This window comes from Trachinotus anak, unplaced genomic scaffold (genome assembly GCF_046630095.1).
Source record: "Trachinotus anak isolate AG129_WGS33_773 ecotype Australia unplaced genomic scaffold, CSIRO_AGI_Tana_v1 ptg000028l, whole genome shotgun sequence".
Lineage (NCBI taxonomy): Eukaryota > Metazoa > Chordata > Actinopteri > Carangiformes > Carangidae > Trachinotus > Trachinotus anak.
In genome coordinates this window covers 7,113,790-7,135,895 of record NW_027273879.1, presented here as the reverse complement: position 1 = coordinate 7,135,895, position 22,106 = coordinate 7,113,790, and the positions used below count along the sequence as shown (strand labels likewise).

Below are 22,106 nucleotides of genomic sequence, written 5' to 3'. Positions count from 1 at the left end.
TCCACCTGTTAATACCACTTCATCTTCTTCTCCACCTCAGCCAACAATGCAGTTTAGCTTCAACCTATGCAGAAGGCAGCAATCTTCAGAAATTGCACTTTCTAGTTTATTCAAATTACAGATGGATTCTTGAAATCCAACCAACCACAGCGCAGTTTCCCCACAACCAAATGATGTTGATTAAAATCAACGTTAAAATTAATGGACCTGTCTTGAGAAATGAATGAGATTTAGTGACTTTCTGTCACTCTGTTCTGTGTGCGTGTGCGTGTATTCACACGTGGTGTGGTGAAGGGACCTCAGTTCATTCACACAGGCAACCTAGGAGTTATCAGCTCCAAGGACAAGCAAATAAAAGCCACCCTGCCAGTCCGGGGACATTTTATCAAGACCTCCTATCCTCCATCTGGTCACAAACAAACCAACAGCCAACTCATCGGTAACTCATCCACCTTCTAAAACATTCTGGCTACTCGAAAAAAAAAAAAAGTCACAAAGTGCAAATGAGAATAAGTATGTTGTTTGATCAAACACACCTCTTTAGTTTCCTGTAACAGACAAGACCATTCTTGTAAAGGTGAGGCCTCGCAGTTCGACTTTTTGCAGTCTGTAAGTCTCTGACAGGCCTCTGTTCCTGTTACGTCAGCGCACTGACCTTAATGAAACCCTGAAGCTTAAGCAATAAGCTGGACTGGAAAGGGCTGATATGACAATAATTAAAAAAAGAATTACTATTTTCAACGCTAATGTTGTTCATCTACTCAGTGTGGTCTAGGCAAACCGTTATAATATTTTAAAGCTTATCAGTTTAAAAAAAAAAAAAAAAAAAAAAGTCACCAGTATTCCTACAGTATTTAGAAATACCTTTGACTAACATACAAGGTGTAAGAGAAGGACAACAAGTTTCACTGCTTGCTACAAAGTGTACAGATTACTTGCAGCATATGTTTGTGAGCAGTTCAGCTAATTTGAAGAACATTATCCTGGTAAACTGCAAATTTATGGCAGTTAAAAAAAAAGCCGTCAAAATGGTGTAATGTAGTGAGTGTTTGTTTTATACTTTCTAGCACAGTGTTACTGTGTTGTAGCTTCATTTTTTGTAGATGATTAAACATACAGAGCATGCCAATGTCCAAGGTTTGGTGTCTTGAATAAAAACAAACTTTAATGTAGAGAAAGATTGAATGTACAGAAACAGTAAATTGCAGTAATGCATTACAGTACAGTCACGGTCACCATGTTGTCTTATAGGATCTAGACTCAAGACTCTAGACCACATTCAGTTTATCATGTGCAGTAGCTTTTTTATGTAAAGGTTGTGGATCATCTAGAGTTTCAGAGGGAGGAAACTGAGCAGAGACGCTATCAGACCTCCAGATGAAGGGATGCCGTTTCATAATCTGCCCTGTAGGTGACAGGTTTTATTATGAAACTGATCTTTGGGGACATGGCATATCACCACTATGAGCTATTTTCTGTCCATTAACTTCACAGCGTGAGTTATTTTAAATGAAGAGTTGTAGTGATTAGATTTTGTCAATTTCTTTGACATTCTTTGCTTTCAGATGAATACAGTGAGGATTGTGAATATGTGGAATAAACACACAGCAAAAATGCAAGAGTGCTGACTTTGACATTGTTTTTATTTTAAGAGTGTGTAATTTGACTCCACTCTGTGACTGCTGGTTGTGTACCCTGCTGACTTTTTGGTCCCTCGACTCCACCAAACTTCATATCGGTTTCACATACGTTTTTCACTCCGTTCTTATGTATCCCTCGTCTTCAGCTTACAGTGACTTTCAGTGAAACCTTGGTATTAAGGCCCCTGTTGCCTCACCAGTTTTTTCGGTCTCCCCCTCCTCCACCCCTCACCCTCTACCTCTGGTCAGGGTCGATCAATACTTCCCCTGTAGCTTATCACTAATGTGGAACTGGCTGTTTGTCCAAACTCTGCTCTGTCTACATAAAGACTTGGATGGGACAGCGCCAAACCAAAACGCACCACGGATCACCTCATGAACCTGCAGCTGCGGACGCACTTCTGGACTTTTAACTGTTTGGCACAGAAAGACTCGGAGACAAAGACATGACATGTTGGTGCAGGAGGGAATGAACAGAGAGAAGAGAGAGTAGCTGGGAGAAGCAGGAGCAGGAGACGTACTGCACGGTATGAATGAATGAATATGGATTCACTCCAGAAACTTCAGGTGAGTTGTTGACCTGCAACAGGTCTGAATCCTTCAACAATCTTTGAAACTCACACATTTATTTAAAAAGTTGATAATTTGTGTACATTGACAAATTTAACAGCCAGAAAACCAACTCATGAATGTTATGTAATATGGATAAAAGTAGAAACAATGACGATTGTATTGAATCTAGCATGAAATACAGTGTAGACAACCGGTATTCAACAGCCTCATTTGTACAAATAATACAAGATTGTCTCAAAAGGGGGAAACACACAGGTGTTCTTTCACGTTGTTGCTTTCCCACACGTGTGCACGCAGCTGCAGTCATCCCCACAATCAGCAGAAAAACCCATGACTGGACTTTGGACACTTTGGATAAGCTTTGAATATTTACTTCACCATATCGTTTTCTGTGTTTTTTTTTTCATTTTGTTCATTTTGGTATATGCATGGGCATACATTTAAAGAGCTACATGGCTAATCATAAATCATAGCTTAGTTTAATTTTAGCCTAACTTGAGTTTTGTCACACCGCCATACACCAACACCATGTAAACCATGACATTTATTCCTCGCTCCGCTGTCCCACATCAACAAACTACTTTTTTCCTTATTTCAGCAGGTCGTCCAGGCACCAGTCTGTTTTAACAACATCTCCATCCGCATATCTACTGCAAACGTTGTCCTCCAGAGCTGTGGAGTGTGACAATGGTGTTTGTGTCCTGTGTATCAAACGCCATTATCACACTAAATAGCTACAGTGTGAAAAGGACCTCAGTGTGTTCCTCTGTTTCCTGTTTTTCCTTTTGTCATTTGTTTGCCTTGTGGCTTCTGTGTAATCTGTATTTAAATTATACGTACTGCAAAGGCTGAAATGTGACCATGTGTCAATAGCTGCTATAGTGTGGGACACATTGCGCCATGCAGGAGGGACAGAGATTGAAATAGACATAGTGTGTTGACACATCGTACATGATCTCCAGCCTCTGACTGTGACCTACTTTCCTTTGCATTTGAGGCGCTAATTTGCTGCTGCAGTACTTTCTCCTGTAAGTATAGATATGAATAGACGGCTCATTTGTTTTCATGCGCCTGTCATTTCTTTCAGTCATTGTTCAACATGTAAATAGGTCATCTAATTCAATGCTACAAGATATGACTGTGGGAGTTTCATCTGTGCAAATTGTGTAAATAATAAACAGTGTTTGTTTTTTATGAACTTTTGCAAATCAGCCATTCCGTAGAAATAAACAAAACATGATATTCACACTTTATAAATTCGACCCCGGCCCTCATCCTCACAAACAAGCTGACATTAGCATATTCACGCAGACACCCCCCTGGTCCCTGAAACCTCTAGGTCAAAGGTCCCATTACAGAAAATGTGAAATGACAAAGAAATCAGAGAACATTTTCAACCAGCAGCATCTCTTTAATAACAAAGATCTACAGTTTGCTTGGAAACTGGCCATAGCCCCAACCTGAGAGCCATGTCAGTAATTTGGGTCAGGGATTAAAAAGGCAACAGTGAGAGTAGGACACAGAGGCTTATTATATAGAGACAGTCGCAGACTTCAGTTGAATAGCTGGCACGCTACCGAGTCATATGAACTGTGTGGCCGTGGTTGTCAGGTTGGTGTGGTGTGATTATTGGTGTCAGCTTTACATGACTAACATATATTTAGACCAATGCAGCATAGACCCATGAAATGATGCCAGGAATTTGAACTCACAGAAATGCCTCAGATAATAAAATGACGAATTCATAAATCAGTTTCAGTGAATACGTTCAAAGGTATACTTTACATGAGCTTTTTGTGTACAAAATGTCTTTTTGTTGTTTCCAGGATATAAACATGAGCTCATCATGAATCAGTAGCATTATTAAAGAAACAAATATTATAATAATGTAACATTTAAACTGAATATACGTTCATCAAATACCTTTGTCACCTCGCAAACCAAACACAATATGTACCCACTCATACTCTGTAACTCAGCACCCAAATAACATCTCTCCTTTATTGTGTGTATTTTATCATACAACCTACTTCAAAGACATTTCCTCTTCGAAATTAATAAACAAGTTCATTAATTTAATGAACTAATAGTCTGAAAACATCACTGAAATAGAAAAACAAGAAAAACTGAGCATTGATCAATAAAGAAAAATCATCACGCATCATCAATAAAGCAATCTAAGACATCTCAGTTCATCACTGTAGAGAAAACTACATCCTTCATCTTTTCCAAGTGTTCAAGTCTTAAATTTGTCACAGTTTTCCCAAAACTGAAATGAGGTTTCTTCCTCTTGATTATAAATACATTGCACAAACTCTCATGAATCTTTTAAAATAAAAATATATCTCTCAAATGTTCAACATGAGATAAAAAGCGAGCTGTCTTATGAAACAACAGCCACTGGTTGCGTAACAGTCGCTCCCTTCAGAGTCACATACATCCGTCTCCAACCTCTGGCCTGCAGCAGCTCACCGTCTTTGATGGGTCAGACTCTGCATGGCGAGGCCCAAGTCAGAGAAGTAACGCAAACAAGCTTAAACTCACAATTTCTATTGAAAATCACACCCTTAGTCCAACAAGCTCCCCTCTTGTTATGACTTGCCCTTCACCGTTGGCCCAAAGATTTTCTTCTTGGGTGCAGCAGAAGGTTGGGGTTTGGGTTTTGGAGCAGATGTAGGCTTTTTAGCTTTAGGCTGCAGGGATTTGAGGCCAAGGATCTCACAGTATGTGTTGCACTGGTGCAGGGCCTTGAACTGGTCTATGAAGGAGGTGGCACAGTTTCCTTTGAAGCCCTTATATCTGAAAAGAAAGACATCAATACATCAATTTACGTGCTTCAACAATTTGCATCCAATCAGCTCTTGTTCTCAAAAAACAAAAAAAAGTAAATCAATAAATAAAATAAAATAAAATAAAAATACTCACCCTTTCTTACAGGTGGCTATTCCAACATCAGTAAGCCTCATTCCCACTCCTGAAAATACAACAATCAGATTAATATTTAGGATTCTAAATTATAATTTGAAGCACAATAATAAAGCAGATAAAACCATTTTTCTTGCATTTTAATCTAATTTTCCTATGTTTTCCCGACCTTGCATGTCTGTAACCAGCAGGTTGCCCTCCGTGTTATGGTAGACCCAGTGCTGGAAAGCACAACATTTCTGTCCGGCCTCCGAGTCGCGTCTCAGCAGGTTGATCTCTTTCCCATCCTTGACTGAATACTTGACAAAGTTACCAATCAGCTCCTCCTCCAGTGTAGCATAGGGGATGTCATTGGACGGACGGTGAACCAGGTAGATGGGAATGATCCTGGTGGGAGCGTGAAACAAAGCAGTGTCAGCTAAATAAGCATGGACGTGCTGCGCAGAGTTAGAGTATGTTGTGCATTAAGTGTACAGTTTATCAAACACGTCACTCACTCCGGGACATCTCCGAAGGCTTCGACAGACTGAGCTGCAGCAGTGTACGCCTTGATGTACTCTCTTGCTGTATTCTGGACCTGACACTCCTACAGAGGAAAAAATATATGACATTACACTTATTTTATGAAGATCAATGCACATGATCATAATTAATCTATAGAAAGCAAATTACAGTCACAGGTTGTGCAGTACATTTAAGTCGTCGACACTCGTGCAGAAGAATTTTATTTTGTATTTGTAGACAATTACATTTTGTCATAAAATTTCATGCACATGTTTCTCAGAAAAATGTGGTGAAGATATTGTAATTTAGTTTATATTTATTTATTAGTTTATTGTATTTTATTTGAATTATTTCATTCCAGAAGACCATCATTTTGTGGCAGAAAAAAAATGTGCTGTTCCATGTAAAAGTGACACTTTATTCACAAATTAAATTCAGTCACGACTTGTCGTCCTTACCTCTACAGCCAAGGCAAAGTTCTTCTGAACGAGCTCCTCGTTGTTGTTGGTCCCGTAGCTGATAGCGTTGTGAACTTTGAGCACACAGGAGTGTCCTGGCAGTAAAACAGACATCTGACCCGCTTGCAGCTTGGTCCGGAAAGCCCGCCGGTGCATCCCTTCGCCAAAGTGGACCTTTTCAGTGATGATGCTGACAGGCTTGTTGTCTCCAAAGTATTGGTCAGATAGGAAGTCCTCTTTGAACATCAGCCTGGAACAGTGGACATCCTCTTCTTCACATCCCACCTCAACAGGAGCAGCTGAAAAAAAGACAGAGACGTATGTCAGCTGTTATCTGTCAAAACCTGAAACAAAACAAAAACACTTTTAAATCTCAACTAACTGTTGAGATTGAGATTGAGAAGATTTTATATCTCAACTGTGTAAAATAATAGACTTTGTTCTTGGATTGCAACTCACATGAGATGGTCTTTGGAGATGGAGGAATGACAATCTCGCTGAGCACTGTGAAGAAATGCAGGTTTTGTTTTGGTAAACTACTTTTAAATCAAGTTGGACATACATTCTGAATGATTATTTTTATAATTGGCAATCTTATTTTTTACCTTCATATGTTAGCAGGTAGTCCAGGGCGACTGATCCATGCAAGCTGCTGAGCCGACACTGGTACTTGCCCAAATCTTTGTGAGAGGCGTTGGAGATGGTGAGTGACACTCTGCTTTCATCCCCTGCACTTCAGAGAGAGGTTCAGCGTCACAAAATGCGCAACATAATTCCATAGACCTGCCTTTAGATCTGCATACCTTCTCTTGATCTCAGAGAGGACAGCGCCCTCCCTGCTCCAAGTGACAGTGTAGTCACAGAACACAGCCGCAAACTGACACCACAGGCACAGACTCTGAGGGTCCCCGCTCACCGGCACTGCCTGAATGGGCTGCACCACCTTAGGGTCTAGAGACAACATATGGTTTTATTATGAGGTGAAAAATGTGTGTTTACATACCATCATGAAGGAGGACGTCAGACTATTGCTCTTGTGTTGGCTATGTGACTAATTCATATCCCTTACCTCCCTTAGGCGGGATTTTCTGCTTCACCACTTCACTGTACGCCTTTTTACGAGTTGCTTCAGCATCGGCCTTGGGCTCCTCTGCCTTTGCCTTGATTGAAACATCTGACTTTGGTAGTTTAGATTCCAAAACACCAATGATCTTCCCAAACTTATCCTCTGAAAGGCGTCGTCTTTTGACAACATCATCTTTCAGAGGACTGGTGAAGCTTTTTGGCAGGTGATCTTTATGCTCGACAGGTCGCTCTCCCCGGGAGGCTTTAGCCTCTAATTGCTTGGACTTTTTCTCAGCTCCACCTGACTGCTCACTCTCCTTTTGAGCTTTCTCAGCTTTAGCACACAGCTTGGCCTCGAACATATCAATCCTTCCTTTTGCAGTCTTTGGTTTTGCTCCATTCTCTACTTCAGCCAGTGGCTCCACTACACTCTTTGGGGCTGTTGCATTCTGACCGTGTTTCTTTTTCTTTTTGCCATGTGGTTTGCTTGGGGTCTTCTCAGGTGCCACACCAGTCTCAATGCCCAATTTAGCCTGATTGTCCTCAAGTCCAATTGGAGTATTCTCACTGGTATGCTTTTCTACAGTCAGAGGATGAATCTCTTGCTGTTTGCAGGTCTGCTGGGCAGAAACATGATGAGATAAATTCTCCTGCTTCTTGGAAGCTTGTCCACCATGATGATGACCAGCTGATTTGTCCTTTTTGGAGCGCGTTTTGCCCTCTGAGGTGCTCTTGTGAGTTTTGTGAGGCATCTTTTCGACTGTTTTCTGATTCAGCTCAGCCTTCTCAGATGACACAGGCGTGGCAATAGGTTTTGCAGCCCTGGAGACAAATGGGTCATTTAAGTCCAAAGTGATGAATGCGACACGGTTGGTCTCAGAGATGATAAAATGATCTGATGGGACAACAGCCAAGTTTGATAGTTCTCTACCGAGTTCATGAATCTCCTCAATTATTGTTTTTCTCTCTGTGAGCAAAGACTCAGGCGTTTTGCCAGTGTGCCAGTCTTGTTGTCCCTCTGGTGAAGAGTCTACGGCATTTTCTTTTGTATGAATCGGCTTCTCATCGCCCTTCAGGGATGGTTGGTCAGTAATCCCATCCAAAGTTGGCCAGAGAACGCAGGGTTGTACGTGATCACAGCATAGGTCTCTGTTTTCATTGAGAGACCTTTTGGCACAAATTTGATCTCCTTCCAAACTGCTGCTTGTCTGACAGATGAGGGGACTGAGGGGAGCTAGGGGAGCTATGGGCATAATAAACTTAGGACTCCCCCACTGTGGCTCCACCTGACGTGCTCCGTCAACTTCTAGTAAAGTGTCAGGCGACACGTGTGTGTGAACATTAACATGAAGGCCAGGTTGTGTGTTCACACTTGGCACGTGTGAGTTTGTCAGAGTGTGTGTGGCAAGGAAATGAGGATCTGCTGAAGATTTGGTTCCTTCACCATCAACCTTGGCTGTCCCACAGGTCCTTTTAGTTTCTTGCTCAGCCGCTGAGCCTGGCTGAGAGATACTGTGCTCATGTGTCACTTCACACAGTCCATCTCCAGAGGGCTGATAATGAAAATGGGCAAATATTAATAAAACATTTTTTTTAAATGTTAGTAATTTTAAGAAATTTTATATTTCTGACACATTTTATTGAGAAGAAAGAGACTTCACTGAGACTGTAATATGATATTATATGTAATAATACTCTACTGAAAGTACTAACATACATTTGACTTAACATCCTGAACTAAATTATCATAACACTGTCCAAGACAGATTTCTGTTCAACACATACCTTTCTATAGAGCCACAAAACAGACGTTTTTGAAACAGCATGCTTCTGTATCCAATCCCACGGTCCATATGTCCTGCATGCAAATGAACCTTACAGTGCCACTGTCATGGACAGGAGTTATACAGCTATACCTTGTGTACAAAGCAAATCAAAAGGCCTGTGGACCTGTCTGCGCCCTGATCCCAGGTTTTTAAAGGAGATGCGGAGGGAATGGGTGTGTTAAAGGGTGTGTGCAAAAAGAGAGAGAGTTAGAGCAAGGGTGGGTCATGTTTCAGTCCTCAGCTGTGCTCTCCTCTCACCCCTCTACCCTGACACGCCATGGATGCATGCTATTATCATTGAACTCTCAGCTATTATTAGATGCCATTTCTGTCCATCTGAAGTTTTCCTCTCAGGCACTCCCGTTTCCTTCAGCTCACACAGCTGCTTGTCTTTGAGATGGGAGCCAAATGACTTATCCAATAATACAGAATCAAGCCTGGGTGAAAGTCCTTGCATGCAAACCGAATGGCTCCAATCTAAACCAAGGTGACAATGCTTGTGAGTCTTCTGTGTGGTGACATACATGGAGTACTCCACGTACCTCCTGACTGGCTGTCAATACTATAGGTATGACAACACTGACAAGGACAGGAGCGGGAATGTCTCTTAACGTTCTTGAAGTGTTTCCAAAGCGCGTGACTGATTTATCTATTGGGCAGCACCACTGATGTGAAGGTGATCGCTGTTGTGAAGGGTGAATCTTTCCACTCTCTCATTCTCTCTCTCTCTGCCACATACTTCAGAGAAAATGGTGTGTGTCTGAGAGTGTGTGGGCAGGTATACACACACACACACACACACACACACACAAACATGCAGTCCCCAAGTTTAGATGTGACATATCAACTCATATTTCATGCTTTTCACATAAAGCAGAGCACAACGTTTCACCTGTCAAACAAAATACATATTAACAAGACATATTAACTAATATAAATTTGCATAATCAGTCATCTTACCTCCCCAGTTATGAGCTCTGCAGGTGCATGTTGTCCATCCAAATCTGTATCCTCTATTATATTCAGTATGATTGGATTTTCATCGCTGATGAAAATGTCTGTCTCCAAGGACTCGTCATATTCAGCAAACTGAGAAATGTCCAAATCAGCAGAGGAAGTAGATCCAGGGATCAGAGTGATTGCATTCACATCTTCACCATATCCTCCAGGAGAGGCCACCGGAGCACTGGATGAACCCATGGATGAGTGTGGGTGAATCGGGCATATAAAGGACTCACCCTGTCCGCTCTGGATTTCTTCTGGCTCCTTTTCCCCTTGTGTGTTGGGTGTTGAATCACACAAAGTTCCAGCGCTCCGGCCTTGGAGCTCAGGTCCTGCGGATTCGAGGCACAAAGACAGACAGCTCTGCCCAGAGAGGACGGAGCCCTCTGGGATGTTTTGTGCCACTAGAGGCTGATCCTGGACACCCATGGGTGGCTGTGATTGTGCCTGCACTGCTGACTCCTGACTGGGTCCTTCTTTAGACGTCTCTGTGTCTCTATCAGTGTTTACCTCTGCTAGTGCCTGTGTCAAGGCATCTATCTCAGCCCCTATCTCTGTGAAGGCAGCTGTGATGTCCTCTGGTGGAGCCGTGATGATCGCAGTCCAGTCTGAGAGTGCACTTGCCCAGCTGTCCACTGATGACCACCTTTCAACCGGTGGCCCCCAGCTTCCTGTGTCCTCACCAGACCAGCCACTCCCCCCACTACCTTCGCGGTTGTAACCTGACACTTGTGTCTCTCCTGGGTGAAAAGATAAGTCACTGGTGGCTGACAATCCTCCTTGCATCACAGAATGACTCATCTTATCCAAAATATTCCTACCTTCTGTGTCCTCACCTGTTAGATACTGGTATGCGTCCAGCCACAGCTCGACCGGGCTGACGCTTTGTCGTTCTTGTGGTGTCAAACCAGTGACCTCTGCTTTCCCTTGTCTCGCATCATTTACTGACATCAGGCTCACATCACAGGCATCCGCAGCAGGTGGTCTCAGCCCTGTATACTGTCCCAAGCCTGACTCATAGTCCACCATAGCTCGCTCCTCAGTAGAACTGCGATGACGTTTTGTCGGCACGTCTTCTGAATCACACATCTTTTTTTCTTCAGTTTGTGACGGCTGGCGTTCAGGACATTTAATCTCATGGGGATCTACATTACGGCTCAGGATGAAGTCCTGTGTCTCGCTCTCAAAGATATAAAGGTCTGACACAGATGCTATGGCTGTATCACCCTCTGAACTATCTGAGTGAGGTGATAACGACCTTAACAGATAAGAAGCTTGACTTTGTTCAGAGCCCCCAGAAATAGATGACATGGCCCCAAAAGGTTCGGGTGCAGTATTGTCTTGAATGAGAGAAAAGGTGAGGGATGGCTCTTGCTTCATGTAAAACTCTGAGAAAGTTTCAGCAGGTGGTGAAATAAGTTCATGAGAGAGGTGAGGTAAAAGAGGTAATACAGGTTCAGATGAGCCAAAATAGGCATGAACCCTGAGGTTATTTTCCTTTGGCACAGGTTCTGAGCAAAGTGCCAAACGCTCTGACATATTATAGCTGGATGATGGAATCTTTAAACAGTCAGTGTCAGTGTGTTTCTCCTGAGGGAGGCATTTGGAAATGTTTGATAAAGCCTCAGTGGATTTGTCCGTGGGGTGTGAGTGATCTGCCGAAGTCTCTGTTCCTGTCTCGTATGCAGACAGCATGTTGTCTGTGGGAGTATGTAGAAGAGATAGAGAATCTAAACCCCTTGTCTGACCGTCTGTGAAAGATGCTGGTGACCGTGTTTGGTCATCTGTACAAAGGAGTGACAGCTCCATCAGGGCTTCTAGTTGTGCTACTCGAGGAGACTGTCAGCAGCAGGACTCCAGTTGTCCAGCAGTTACTTTGGGCCGAAGTTTGGGAGGAAGTTCTGTGCACAGTGACGGGTTGTTTCTGTCTGGCTGTTCTGGTGTCATATCCTCCCCTGGGTGCAACTGTATCCTTGGGTTTTTACTCTCAGTACCTGCAAAGTGAAGCATGACATTACCAGAGGATTAAAATATCTCAATTAAAATTACAAACTGGTAAGACATCAGACAGTCAAATAACGTCTGATGTGAGGCTCATGTGTATATTCACCTCCTCAATCTGAAGTATTTGAAGTAAGGCTCACTATCTCCCTCTAGCTGTCACTTTGTGTGACATGGTTATCTTAGCTGCAGGGGACGCCCCTGTTAAACTGCATGTTGCATGTATTTTAGAAGCTTTTAAAGGCCACTTCACATACCGTATCAACAGGAGGCCTTCCTGTTGTTGTTACTTTGTAGCTGATAAAAAGGTCTGGTGTGTGTCCAGTTTCTATTGCCTTGCACAGCTGCCACATTAGACAGTATGTAATATTATGTAGAAGTGTTTTTGATCTTTTATAAGATCCTTTCCAGTCACTGTTTACCAGATGAAAATATACAAGCTGTTAGAGCTGTAGGTAGAAATGTTAAAGGTGTCAGGTGTTTCTCGTGAGTTCGAGCGACTCCACTGCAGTACATGATATGGTAATAATCAAGCAACTGTCCACTTTCTGCATTTTTTGCTGCAAAACTATGGGTGTTGCTTCTTTCAGCTTTTGTTGGGCCTTTTGTTGCAAATGAAATATCAAGTTATGAAAACTACATAAACAAACCTGTGACTGAACTGCAACAAACAAAACTTTCTTTTGTATTTTAGGTCCCTCTAAGTCATGTAAAGTGTTCTAAGCAATTACACTGACATAACCTTGAAAATCTTCATAGTTTGGTAAACATACATAGAAGTTTGCTTAGTTCTCAAGGACTTATATAACTGGGGCACCATCTCAAACTATTTGATGATACACCTGATTAGTGCTACCAGAGACGTTAATTCTTTCAGCTGAGTTTCATTTCATTTTTCTTTTAAATTTCAGCTGCAATTATTTAGGCACTTCAGGTGCATGTGAATGCACAGCTGTGTCTTTAAAGCACCTATCTTAAAATGACATTACCTGTGTTTGTTGCCCACTACAGGCAACCTACTCTCCGTGCAGAGGCCTGATATGAAGTGTTGAAGGGGGACGCTTCAAAACATGCCCCCTGATATACAAGATTGCAGGAGCGGAGCTAGTGGCACAGACACTGGAAAAATACCAGTACCTCTTCACCCATGACCTGCATTTGTCACATTCCTGCTGCACTGAAGGACACCTAGCTGAGCTGTCCAGCCTGAGATGTTTACTATGGAGCACAGATCCTAACTTTAGTGAGTCTATTGACAAACACATTATATTATTATAGTTGACACAGTTTCCAGGCTGAAAATAATGTTATTGTTCCAAGTGTCTCAGTAAAATTATTTTTTCGTGTACATATTTAGATTTGATTATTTGAATGTAGATTGTCGATATCTTTGTTGTAGCCTACTTTTACAGGTAATTAAACGCTTTTAAACTGAATTGAACTCAATCTTGTTGGTACATTTGATTGGTGCATGAGACGAGGATAGACAGATTCATCTGTACTGACATTAAAAAAGAATAAAGCTGTCAGCACCTGTGTGACTAAGAGCAAGAAAGTGTAATTCAATTTCAGCTCCACGGACTGTGCCAAAATAGATCCCTCCTCGGTCCCCCAACCCCCCAAGAGCCTTGTGCATCTTTAAAGCCTCTGTATGTGAATGACTTGCTTGAAAGACATGATCTAAAGGACCCTCTACGTATATATGAACACAGTTTGGAAAGTAATAACACAAGCTACCTCAAAATGTAAGACTTTCTTGACAAAGACAAATTACAAAAAGCAGGGAGACTAAACAAAACAACTATTCATCAAAATTCATGATATTTGTAAATCACTTTAAGGAATTAATTCTGATGCATAGCAAAGTGTATACAGCGTCATACAGTACTGTGTGTGTGTGTGTGTATGTGTGTGTGTATGGAAACATATAACATTCCCAAAGTAAACCACAAACAAAAAGTTACCTCACATTGGAATCAAACATGATAAAAGTATTATTATTACTTGAGGCATTAAAAACAGTTGTCTAGCTTGTGAAGGGGATTTCCAGCCATGCAAGTAGTACGTACCCTTTTCATAGCCGTGTTGTTGAGGATATAGACCTATGATGTAGGACTTCAGTATGAGCTCAGGCAGAGCCGGCAGTCTTGGGGTGTGAGTCTATTTTTAACTGTTGTCCCCCGCAAGTACAAAGTCAGTTACCTGATATTGCGGGCATGTGCCGATCTTGAATATTTAACACTCGATATCTATATTTACAGGTTGTTTCAGTTATGGCCCACTTTACAGACTAACTCTTTTGGTTGGTGGAGAAATTTTATAAATGGAAGTGGTGCTTTTGACTGTTGAGAATAATGATCAGAAACAGATGGGAGAAAAAGAGCAAGAAAGAAAGAGCAGCTTGTATTGCATTTAGCAATGTTTTTTTTGTTTGCTTGTTTTGTTTTATTTCCAAGAGAATAATCTAATCGAATTCTCCTGCTAGTTTTCATACCATTTCTGAATATTAGTCATTCATTAATTCTAAGTTTTATACATTTGGCTTACAGAACTGACTTTCAGTAATTGCAGTATATTAACAAATACACAGAAAAACAAAATAAAAACATTAAAAAAATAGAAACATAAAACATGCAACAGTCCAATAATATTCCCCCTTAAAAAGATTTAAAAAGATTAAAGTTGGAAAAAAAAATGTATATTCTTTTAAATTAATACCATGTATAAATGTGATAGACTCTCTTCCTCTTGTTAAATATGTTTACAGGTCACCAGTGACACTGGGGGTCACATTTCTGGCAACATTAACACCCCTCTAACTACCCTGGCAAAGCAACAATGCACTGTTGTCAGTGGCCAAAACAAACTAATGAGACCAGACCTTTCTTTGCTTTTATGGAAAATTATTAGTCGTCAATTAGCTCAGTCTGTTGTGACAGTGATTAAATGTGACTTTGCCTCTCATTTTGCCAAATTACTCGTCTAATAAATAGTGAACACAAGCTAATCCCTGCCGGCAGAACAGTTTCCAACAATTTGAATGGTCCAATGATTTTAATTTAGTTGGGAAGTGATAATGATAGTCACGATGGCCTGGATTTCTGTTGTTGTAAGGCATGAAACAATGCTGCATTTACTTGCCTAACTTTATTTATTAGAAAAGGTGTCACATTGGATTTAAAGACGTAGTTTGACATTTTTGGAAACAAGCTTATTATCTTTCCTCCAGAAAGGTAGATGAGAAGATTCATACCACTTGCACATCTGTCTGCTATATAAAACTACATAAGACAGTTACCTTAGCTTAGCATAAAGACTGGGGACAGGGGAAAACAGCTAGCCTAGCTGGAAGGTAATCTGCCTTGCAGCACCATCAAAGCTCACTATTTAACATATTATATCTTGCATATATTTCACCTTTAGACTTTAGATGGATGTATTTTACTTCTAGACTGCTCCCAGTTTTTAAGTCAAGCTAAGCAAACCATTCGAGCTTTATTAATAACAGACAGATACAAGTGTGGTAATTGTCAAAATATCCCTTTAATCATTGTATCACCAATCTCCAGACCTTGAAAAAAACAATAGGCTGATATAGTTGGGTAAATGCTGGCTTTCATCTGAGCTAACCTTACGATCTGTTCCATTTCTCTTCTTTATTAAACACAACTTGTTCCAGTGACACATTTGCATGATGATCATTGTTCTTGTGAAGTCAGTTTAATTCATTGAGGGATTTTTCTCAGGACCAGCACTTGCATGGCCATCTCTTTCTCTCTCTCCTCTAATTACTTTATTTTTGCTCTCCTTGAGGCTATGCTCCAATTATCCTGCTGCTTGACAACTTCCACTGCCTGATTCCTATTTCAATGCTCCTGTGCAATACTGTCACTAATTTCACGCCCTACAAGATATGTCCTCTCGTGGCAGGCCTTGTTTTGTGTTTTCCAAAGGCCAGGCATTCACCATCTGCAGGCCTCTCCAAATCCTCAGCCTTATTGGGTTCTGTGTCACCTTTTTCTCTAATTTTGTAAAAACACTAGAGACAATATTTTCTTTTGGTTGGATATAACACGGTTGCATACGTATTTTCCGTGTACTACCATATTGCAGGTGAATTCCCTTCATATTTTTCAGTAAACCGCTTTTAAGCCATTGCATAACGATGGTGAAGGACGGTTTTATAACCAAGTAATTTACAGCTGTTACATCATTGTTCCTGTGACAGATGAGAGGAACGGATACTTTTACTGCTTTAAAATCAGCACATTGTAAATCGTGGTTTAACAACAGAGACTGTCCAATAAACCAGTACTGCCCCAAGTCTGACCTTTTAAAAATAAATAAATAAAACAGACTGTTGATGACTATTTTTAGGTACTACTTCTCTGAGAGCCCTGACACTCACTACAACTGCTTTGGCATAGCAATATGTGAAGTCACCATTGTTACTGTGTGTGTGTGAGAAATGAATGAAACCCCCCCCACACACGCACACACACTCCAAAAGGTTTAATTTGTCATTACGAGCACAATAAACAGGACGGGGTGAAGACATAAACCATTAAAATGATGTCATGTCTTTTTACTGTTTTCGTGCCGTTATGTAACACTTGCGTCCACACACCTGTTCTTGTGGTGCCTTGTAAATCTACTAAGCAACAGGGGGAATATTATTGGACTGTTGCATGTGTGTCGGAGTTGTTGTATTATCATTTGCACGGTGATGGGAGATCCTTATATGTCTTCTTTCATTTTCCCACAGAGAAATATATTTCGGGGCAGGTTTATTCACTTGAAACTATTTTGTAAGTTTTAAAAAATAAATAAAGGGGAGCAATGTAACTGCAATACAGCTTTACTCATAATATGTCACGTCAACAGATTGACCAAACAGCAGTTGGATGGGACTTTCATAAGGCGGAACTTGTTATGATGTAGCTGTCCAAAGATATATGTGTGTGCATGTGAGTAGTTCTGTGGCTTCTCAGAAGCAACACATTTAATGTCTGCAAGGAACAGCTGATGGGTTGTTAAGGCAGGTGGCGTGTTAGGCAACAAGTAATGTGTTCAGAGATTCATTGCATCAAATTGAAAATTAACCACTTTCTTTCATTCAGTGGTGGGGGTACAATTGTAGATCTTTGAAATACAGATATAAATACATGAAATTAAATAAGAAAAAGCACATCTGGCAGCAGCACTAACAGTATGAGTATCTTAACCAAGCTCAGTATTTCTTTAACTGTAAGCATGCTACATTTTTATAGTATAACATTTAAAAATGCTCTGCCAGTCTCAGACGTGTTACACCATCTTGAGCATGTTGTTGTGGGGTTTTGGATTGGATGTGGCCCCCGTGGACTCTTGTAGTCATGGAGAGAGAAGTATCATCTTACCAAAGCAAGATATATTTTTACACCATGTTGTTGCACAGTCTGCCTCGGCCTGGCGTCTGCCCTCCTTCCCTAAACCCCACCCAGAACCAGGTGGAGAATATTGCTGCGTATGGAAGAAGCGTGCATCACAACCATGTTTTGTTTTCTGTGGGCGTGCGAAAACGTCATCTAAAGGATGCTTTTCCAGAACCGATTAAGGCAGGAATGCCATAGCAGGCAAATGAGAGCTAAGAGACACGTCTTCACTATGCCAAAGTCTTATGAAGGACACAGCGTACCATATTTGGCATTCATCTAATAGATAACAATTTCTCCTAAACTATAAAATAAACCATGATTCAAGAAAGAACATTGAATGCTGACACTAGAAATTGCAGGTAACAAATTATTCTAGGATAAAATAAAATGAAAATCACCACCTCAGTATGGTGTGTTTCTGTGTAAGTGGCAAAGATGAAGAAGAGGGATGAAATTATTTCCTCAGGGCTGTTTAATGAGCTTTACTCAACTTAGCAAAATGCACAACAGAGCACGTGCCCTGCATGACTCAAGTGCTAGGATGGAAATGTAGCTGGGTGTTTTTGCGTCATTAGGAACTGAAAACCTTTGTTATGACCTCATCAGCATGATTCAGTGCCGCTTGTAACTTCTGAGTCACTGCCATGGAAAGTGGAATGAAAATTATAGTGTTGTCTTATACCAGAGCTGTTAAAAGGAGTGGAAGAATGGCAGGGGAATAAGATGAACTTTGTGTCTAAAGGAAACCAGTCACGCTCATCCTGTACCCTTCAAGAGCAGTGGTTTAAGCATTTTGCTAAATGAAATGATGTTAAGAAACAATAAGTTACATCTTGCTTATAGAGAATCACAGTTTATCCTGAAAAGATAAATAAAATGTGAATTTTCTCTAATAGTCAGTGTATCTTTATGTATGTGTGAATGTGTATTAAGACTATATATTTACTTAGGTCTATTTTTTTGCTTTACTACTAATTAGTTTTATAAATCTAATACTTATAATACTTTTACACACTTTATACATGTATATGACAATATGTAATATTGTAATACATAATTTCATGCATAATACAAATTAATGATCATCAAAGCAGCAATAATCTAAATTTTTATGCTGATAATGGCTCACACATCTATTTGTGTGTTAAAGGAGTCATTGATATTGATCAACTCACAGAGCCTACTTCAAGTATACTCAGTTACCTTCCTGTCACCCAAGTGTTGAGGATTCTCTCTCACTCACACAGACAAGGATGGATGCCACAGGGCAATTTCATTGTTGAAATATATTTAATAGCCAAAGCTTTCATCCAGATATGTTTCCTCCAAATATATATATTTGAATATGTATGCAATCATTCCTGTGGGATAAGCCATGGACAAGCCATCGGGAAGAATTCAGTTGCGAGGGCACAGTATATCTAAGACAGCACACAATATCTCTATATGCAGATGACATGGTGTTATATCTGTGAAACCATCAATCTGAAAACAAATTCAGTTTTACCAAATATGGACTTATTTCTCTCCAGCTCTTTCCTAATGCCTAATTTGTTGGTGATATTGGTTCTGGAAATGTTCGACTGAAAATTCAAATATATTTTCGATATATTTTAACTATTATCACGATGAAGGTTGCTGATATAAATGATTTCAGTGGCAGAGCACATTGTTAGTACACTGGCAGAGCTTATGAGGCACAAACGAACAGAATGTAGAGATGGAGGTGTAAATAACTGGATAGGTTTTCTCTTGTGTTGTGACATACATCTATGTACGGCTGCATTTTAGAAGTAGGTAGGGCTTCTCAACCAGCACAGTCAACATGTAGCTCGTTACCAGCGACAGCACCAGGTGGCCAAGGAACAGGTACATCTAAAGATGAGAGAAGACATACAGTAAAGTACAAAATCTGAAATGTAGTAGGCTTGATGAAACGGAATGAATGAATGAATGAAATATTTACTGCTTAAAGCACTTACGAAGTTTAAGTCTGTGTAGTGGATCGGGGTCTCTTGCAAGCCCAAGTAGACGAGCATGATGACAGGATGTATTAGATAGCAAGCAAAACTAATGTTGGAAATTGGAACCCAGAGACCCCATGACAAGAAGTGCTTGATAAAACCTAGACAACAGAGGTAAATAAAAAGAAAATGTGGCTAGATTTTTAAATATATAATTCTGCTTTCATGTATAAAATTATCCACACATTACTTTACAATAAATGTGCATATGTGCTACTACTTTATTTTTACCCATTTGCTGCCAATTTGTTTTTGTATGCTGCTCAAAAGTAGGAGGGGCTTAAACAAAAAATGTATTATATTGAATGTAGTTTGGGCTTTAAACTTTATTGTCCTTATTGGCATTGCTATTATTGAAGTATAAAAGCATTAAACAGCAAGTTACTGTACATATAAGTTGGGAAATTGCAGATATTATAGCTGATATTATAGTGTGTAGTTAATTACTGATTAATCACTGAACATGGTCAAGAGTTTTGAATGCCACAGAAACAATTACCTGAATATTTGTAATTTTTTTCTTTTAACGTTTTTATTGTATTTTGTTTGTTCTGAATATGGCAGTTGGACCCTGGATCATCTCTATCTGGTCTACACTTACCTCCATAACCCTCCTCACAGGCGACTATGATCCAGGTCACAGCCACAGCCCAGAGTGTTCTGTGCAGTCCTTGATAGAGAGCATGTGGCACAGATGGATGAGCTGGAAGCTCCCTGAGGACGTAGGCCAATCCAACCAACACAGCCATAAGTAAAAGACAGCAGAACCAACCAAGTGCTGCCTGCCACTGGAGCAACAGTGAGAATAACATCAATAAGCACATAAGCGTGAGGGCAGCTTAGTGGCTCTTATGTGTGCCTATCTGTTGGCTTGATAATATCACAACAGAGCATATGATGTCTTCACATCTCACGGAAAGAATGAGATGTGTGTAATGATGTTGTGACAGAGATTCCAGATTCCAGATGTTCTTACCTTTTGCTTTAAGAGCTGATCTTTCTTTGTCATCAAGTATATTCCAGTCAAGATTCCGATTAGAAATGGCCCATATCTTGTGTAGGGTTTCATATAATAATGTACCCAATAATTTGAAGGTGTGCTGTAAAATAAATAAATAAAGCCTTTTATGAATTTTACAGAAACAATTGGAATGACTGGTTAGCCTTTACACTCTTTTACATTGGATTTTACAAAGTAAAGAAAATAACTAAGAAGGCTATTCATTTCCTAAGATGTTTGCATTAGCACTGGACCTCCATCACTGAGTCTTACTTTGTAGTCGGCTGAAAGACTGGCAGCTGCATGAGTGCAGTTAAAACAGCGCCAGAGACAGTGGTCATCAGCAGTAGGCCTCCTGCCACCACTGCAAACACACTTGTGTTCCTGATAAACACAAGACAGAGTGGGTAAGATTGCCTGTGTATAATGGCGACAGTGATGGCTATTTTACAATACAGCAATTTAGAAGTGTTGTGGAATAATGAATATGAATATGAAAGGACAGTGGACATACAATCTGTAGAAATACAGCAACAGAGGAGTGGTGGCGTAACACTGCATGTCAAGAGACAAGTACCACGTCCAAGGAGTACACTGGAGAGAGATTGGGAAAGAAAATGTGAAGAAATACAGCAGGTCAATATACATGTCAAAAATAGAATCAGAGCTACTACTACTGGTTAAACTTACTATTTGTGGGACTGAGAGGAGATTGCTAATCAGTAGTACGTTAGCCCACCAGTATGTCTTACAATCCATCCCTCTAGGTGGGGACCAGTAGGGTCCCCACTGGACCACAGATATGAGGCCAGTGATTAGACACATAATGAACAGATGTAGTGGCTGAATCCTGAAGTGAAGGTAAGAGAAAAAGAAGGAGAATTCACATCTTCATCATCACTAGTTTTGAGATCACATTTAAAATGAAGGGCTTTTAAATTTTGCTTTATTCCCAAGAAAAAAAAGGCAAGTTGACACAGGCAGATATTTGGTGAATATAATATATACAATACCTTTTAATTCTCTTGAAGAAATAGTTGGCCACCAAACAGGCACTCAGTTTGTCCTCATTCTTGCTGATGGAGCTCAGCAGAGTCCTGGCACTAAGCAGACCCCTAAAACACAGAAGCTGCTATTAAAACTGCAAAAACTGGCAACTTACACCTCACCATGAAATATTTTTTTGACAATTACACTATGTTAAACCACTGCTTTAAATTTCATAGTCTTAGTCTCACCCCAGCACTAAAAAGGTGTCTACAGCCAGAAAAACAGGTCCGCTGATAGCGACCACATACAGGGGGTTCTTTTCTACTGTTTTCCTCCAGTTGATTGAGTTATCTACAGAAGAGATAATGTAATTTAAATAAAATAATATATGAGTAATTGGAGTGATTTACAGACTGAATGAGCAACTACCAGCAAGTCTTGTCATACCCAAGTTGTTCCATACAGAGAAGTGTGTAGAGTGTCCACATATGATCCATAACAGGCTGAGAGAGCGGATGCCATTTAGAGAGGAGTACCCTCCTCTTGGAATGGATGAGCAAGTGGTCAATACCCCTTGGCAGGTATTCTGCAGAGAAAATGCCTGCAGGCACTGTTTCACACAGCTTTGAGGAAAACACGGTGGTGTGTCGCTGGTGCTATCTACAAAAGACAATATTGAAG

General features: G+C 40.5%; 2 protein-coding genes and 1 long non-coding RNA gene across 10 annotated transcripts in view; 1 reads left to right on the top strand and 2 right to left on the bottom strand.

Annotated features, from left to right (window-relative positions):
• The first annotated feature begins 1,619 nt into the window (after nucleotides 1-1,619).
• LOC139611139 (uncharacterized) lies at nucleotides 1,620-20,136 on the top strand. 5 transcript variants are annotated; one of them, XR_011686266.1, is made up of 5 exons: nucleotides 1,626-2,207; nucleotides 6,109-6,631; nucleotides 6,719-6,803; nucleotides 13,006-13,237; nucleotides 20,000-20,136. It is a non-coding gene; the product is annotated as an uncharacterized lncRNA (long non-coding RNA). The 5 variants fall into 5 exon arrangements; XR_011686267.1 differs by lacking the exon at nucleotides 20,000-20,136 and having other exon boundaries at nucleotides 1,620-2,207; nucleotides 6,719-7,080; nucleotides 13,006-19,147; XR_011686263.1 differs by lacking the exon at nucleotides 20,000-20,136 and having other exon boundaries at nucleotides 1,624-2,207; nucleotides 13,006-19,147.
• Nucleotides 3,604-14,108, bottom strand: alpk2 (alpha-kinase 2). Of its 3 annotated transcripts, XM_071465487.1 has the most exons (12): nucleotides 14,064-14,108; nucleotides 10,830-11,987; nucleotides 9,952-10,733; nucleotides 7,170-8,718; nucleotides 6,904-7,051; nucleotides 6,706-6,833; nucleotides 6,560-6,604; nucleotides 6,101-6,399; nucleotides 5,636-5,724; nucleotides 5,308-5,525; nucleotides 5,139-5,187; nucleotides 3,604-5,012 (listed from the first exon to the last, which is right to left on the bottom strand). In XM_071465487.1, exons 2-12 carry the CDS (start codon nucleotides 11,800-11,802, stop codon nucleotides 4,805-4,807), a joined length of 4,488 nt encoding a protein of 1,495 aa, XP_071321588.1. In that variant the 5' UTR covers nucleotides 11,803-11,987; nucleotides 14,064-14,108; the 3' UTR covers nucleotides 3,604-4,804. The 3 variants fall into 3 exon arrangements, with proteins under 3 accessions (XP_071321588.1, XP_071321587.1, XP_071321589.1); XM_071465486.1 differs by having other exon boundaries at nucleotides 9,952-11,987; XM_071465488.1 differs by lacking the exons at nucleotides 10,830-11,987; nucleotides 14,064-14,108 and having other exon boundaries at nucleotides 8,951-10,090.
• Nucleotides 18,683-22,106, bottom strand: part of oacyl (O-acyltransferase like) — a 6,495-nt gene continuing 3,071 nt past the window's right edge. For both annotated transcript variants that reach the window (XM_071465501.1, XM_071465502.1), the window contains exons 6-15: nucleotides 21,873-22,085; nucleotides 21,674-21,776; nucleotides 21,449-21,550; nucleotides 21,126-21,285; nucleotides 20,950-21,029; nucleotides 20,709-20,819; nucleotides 20,412-20,535; nucleotides 20,037-20,223; nucleotides 19,394-19,536; nucleotides 18,683-19,286 (exon numbers count right to left, since the gene is read on the bottom strand). In XM_071465501.1, the coding sequence (XP_071321602.1) occupies nucleotides 19,182-19,286; nucleotides 19,394-19,536; nucleotides 20,037-20,223; nucleotides 20,412-20,535; nucleotides 20,709-20,819; nucleotides 20,950-21,029; nucleotides 21,126-21,285; nucleotides 21,449-21,550; nucleotides 21,674-21,776; nucleotides 21,873-22,085 (1,328 nt within the window). In that variant the 3' untranslated portion in view covers nucleotides 18,683-19,181. The remainder of the gene's footprint in view (nucleotides 19,287-19,393; nucleotides 19,537-20,036; nucleotides 20,224-20,411; nucleotides 20,536-20,708; nucleotides 20,820-20,949; nucleotides 21,030-21,125; nucleotides 21,286-21,448; nucleotides 21,551-21,673; nucleotides 21,777-21,872; nucleotides 22,086-22,106) is intronic.

Coding starts and splice junctions, on each gene's coding strand:
- alpk2 (XM_071465486.1), bottom strand. CDS start 11,802: ATGGAGCTGTCACTCCTTTGTACAGATGACCAAACACGGTCACCAGCA. Junction 7,052..7,169: donor GAAAATCCCGCCTAAGGGAG/GTAAGGGATATG, acceptor TGTTGTCTCTAG/ACCCTAAGGTGGTGCAGCCC. Junction 6,605..6,705: donor CTACCTGCTAACATATGAAG/GTAAAAAATAAG, acceptor ATTTCTTCACAG/TGCTCAGCGAGATTGTCATT.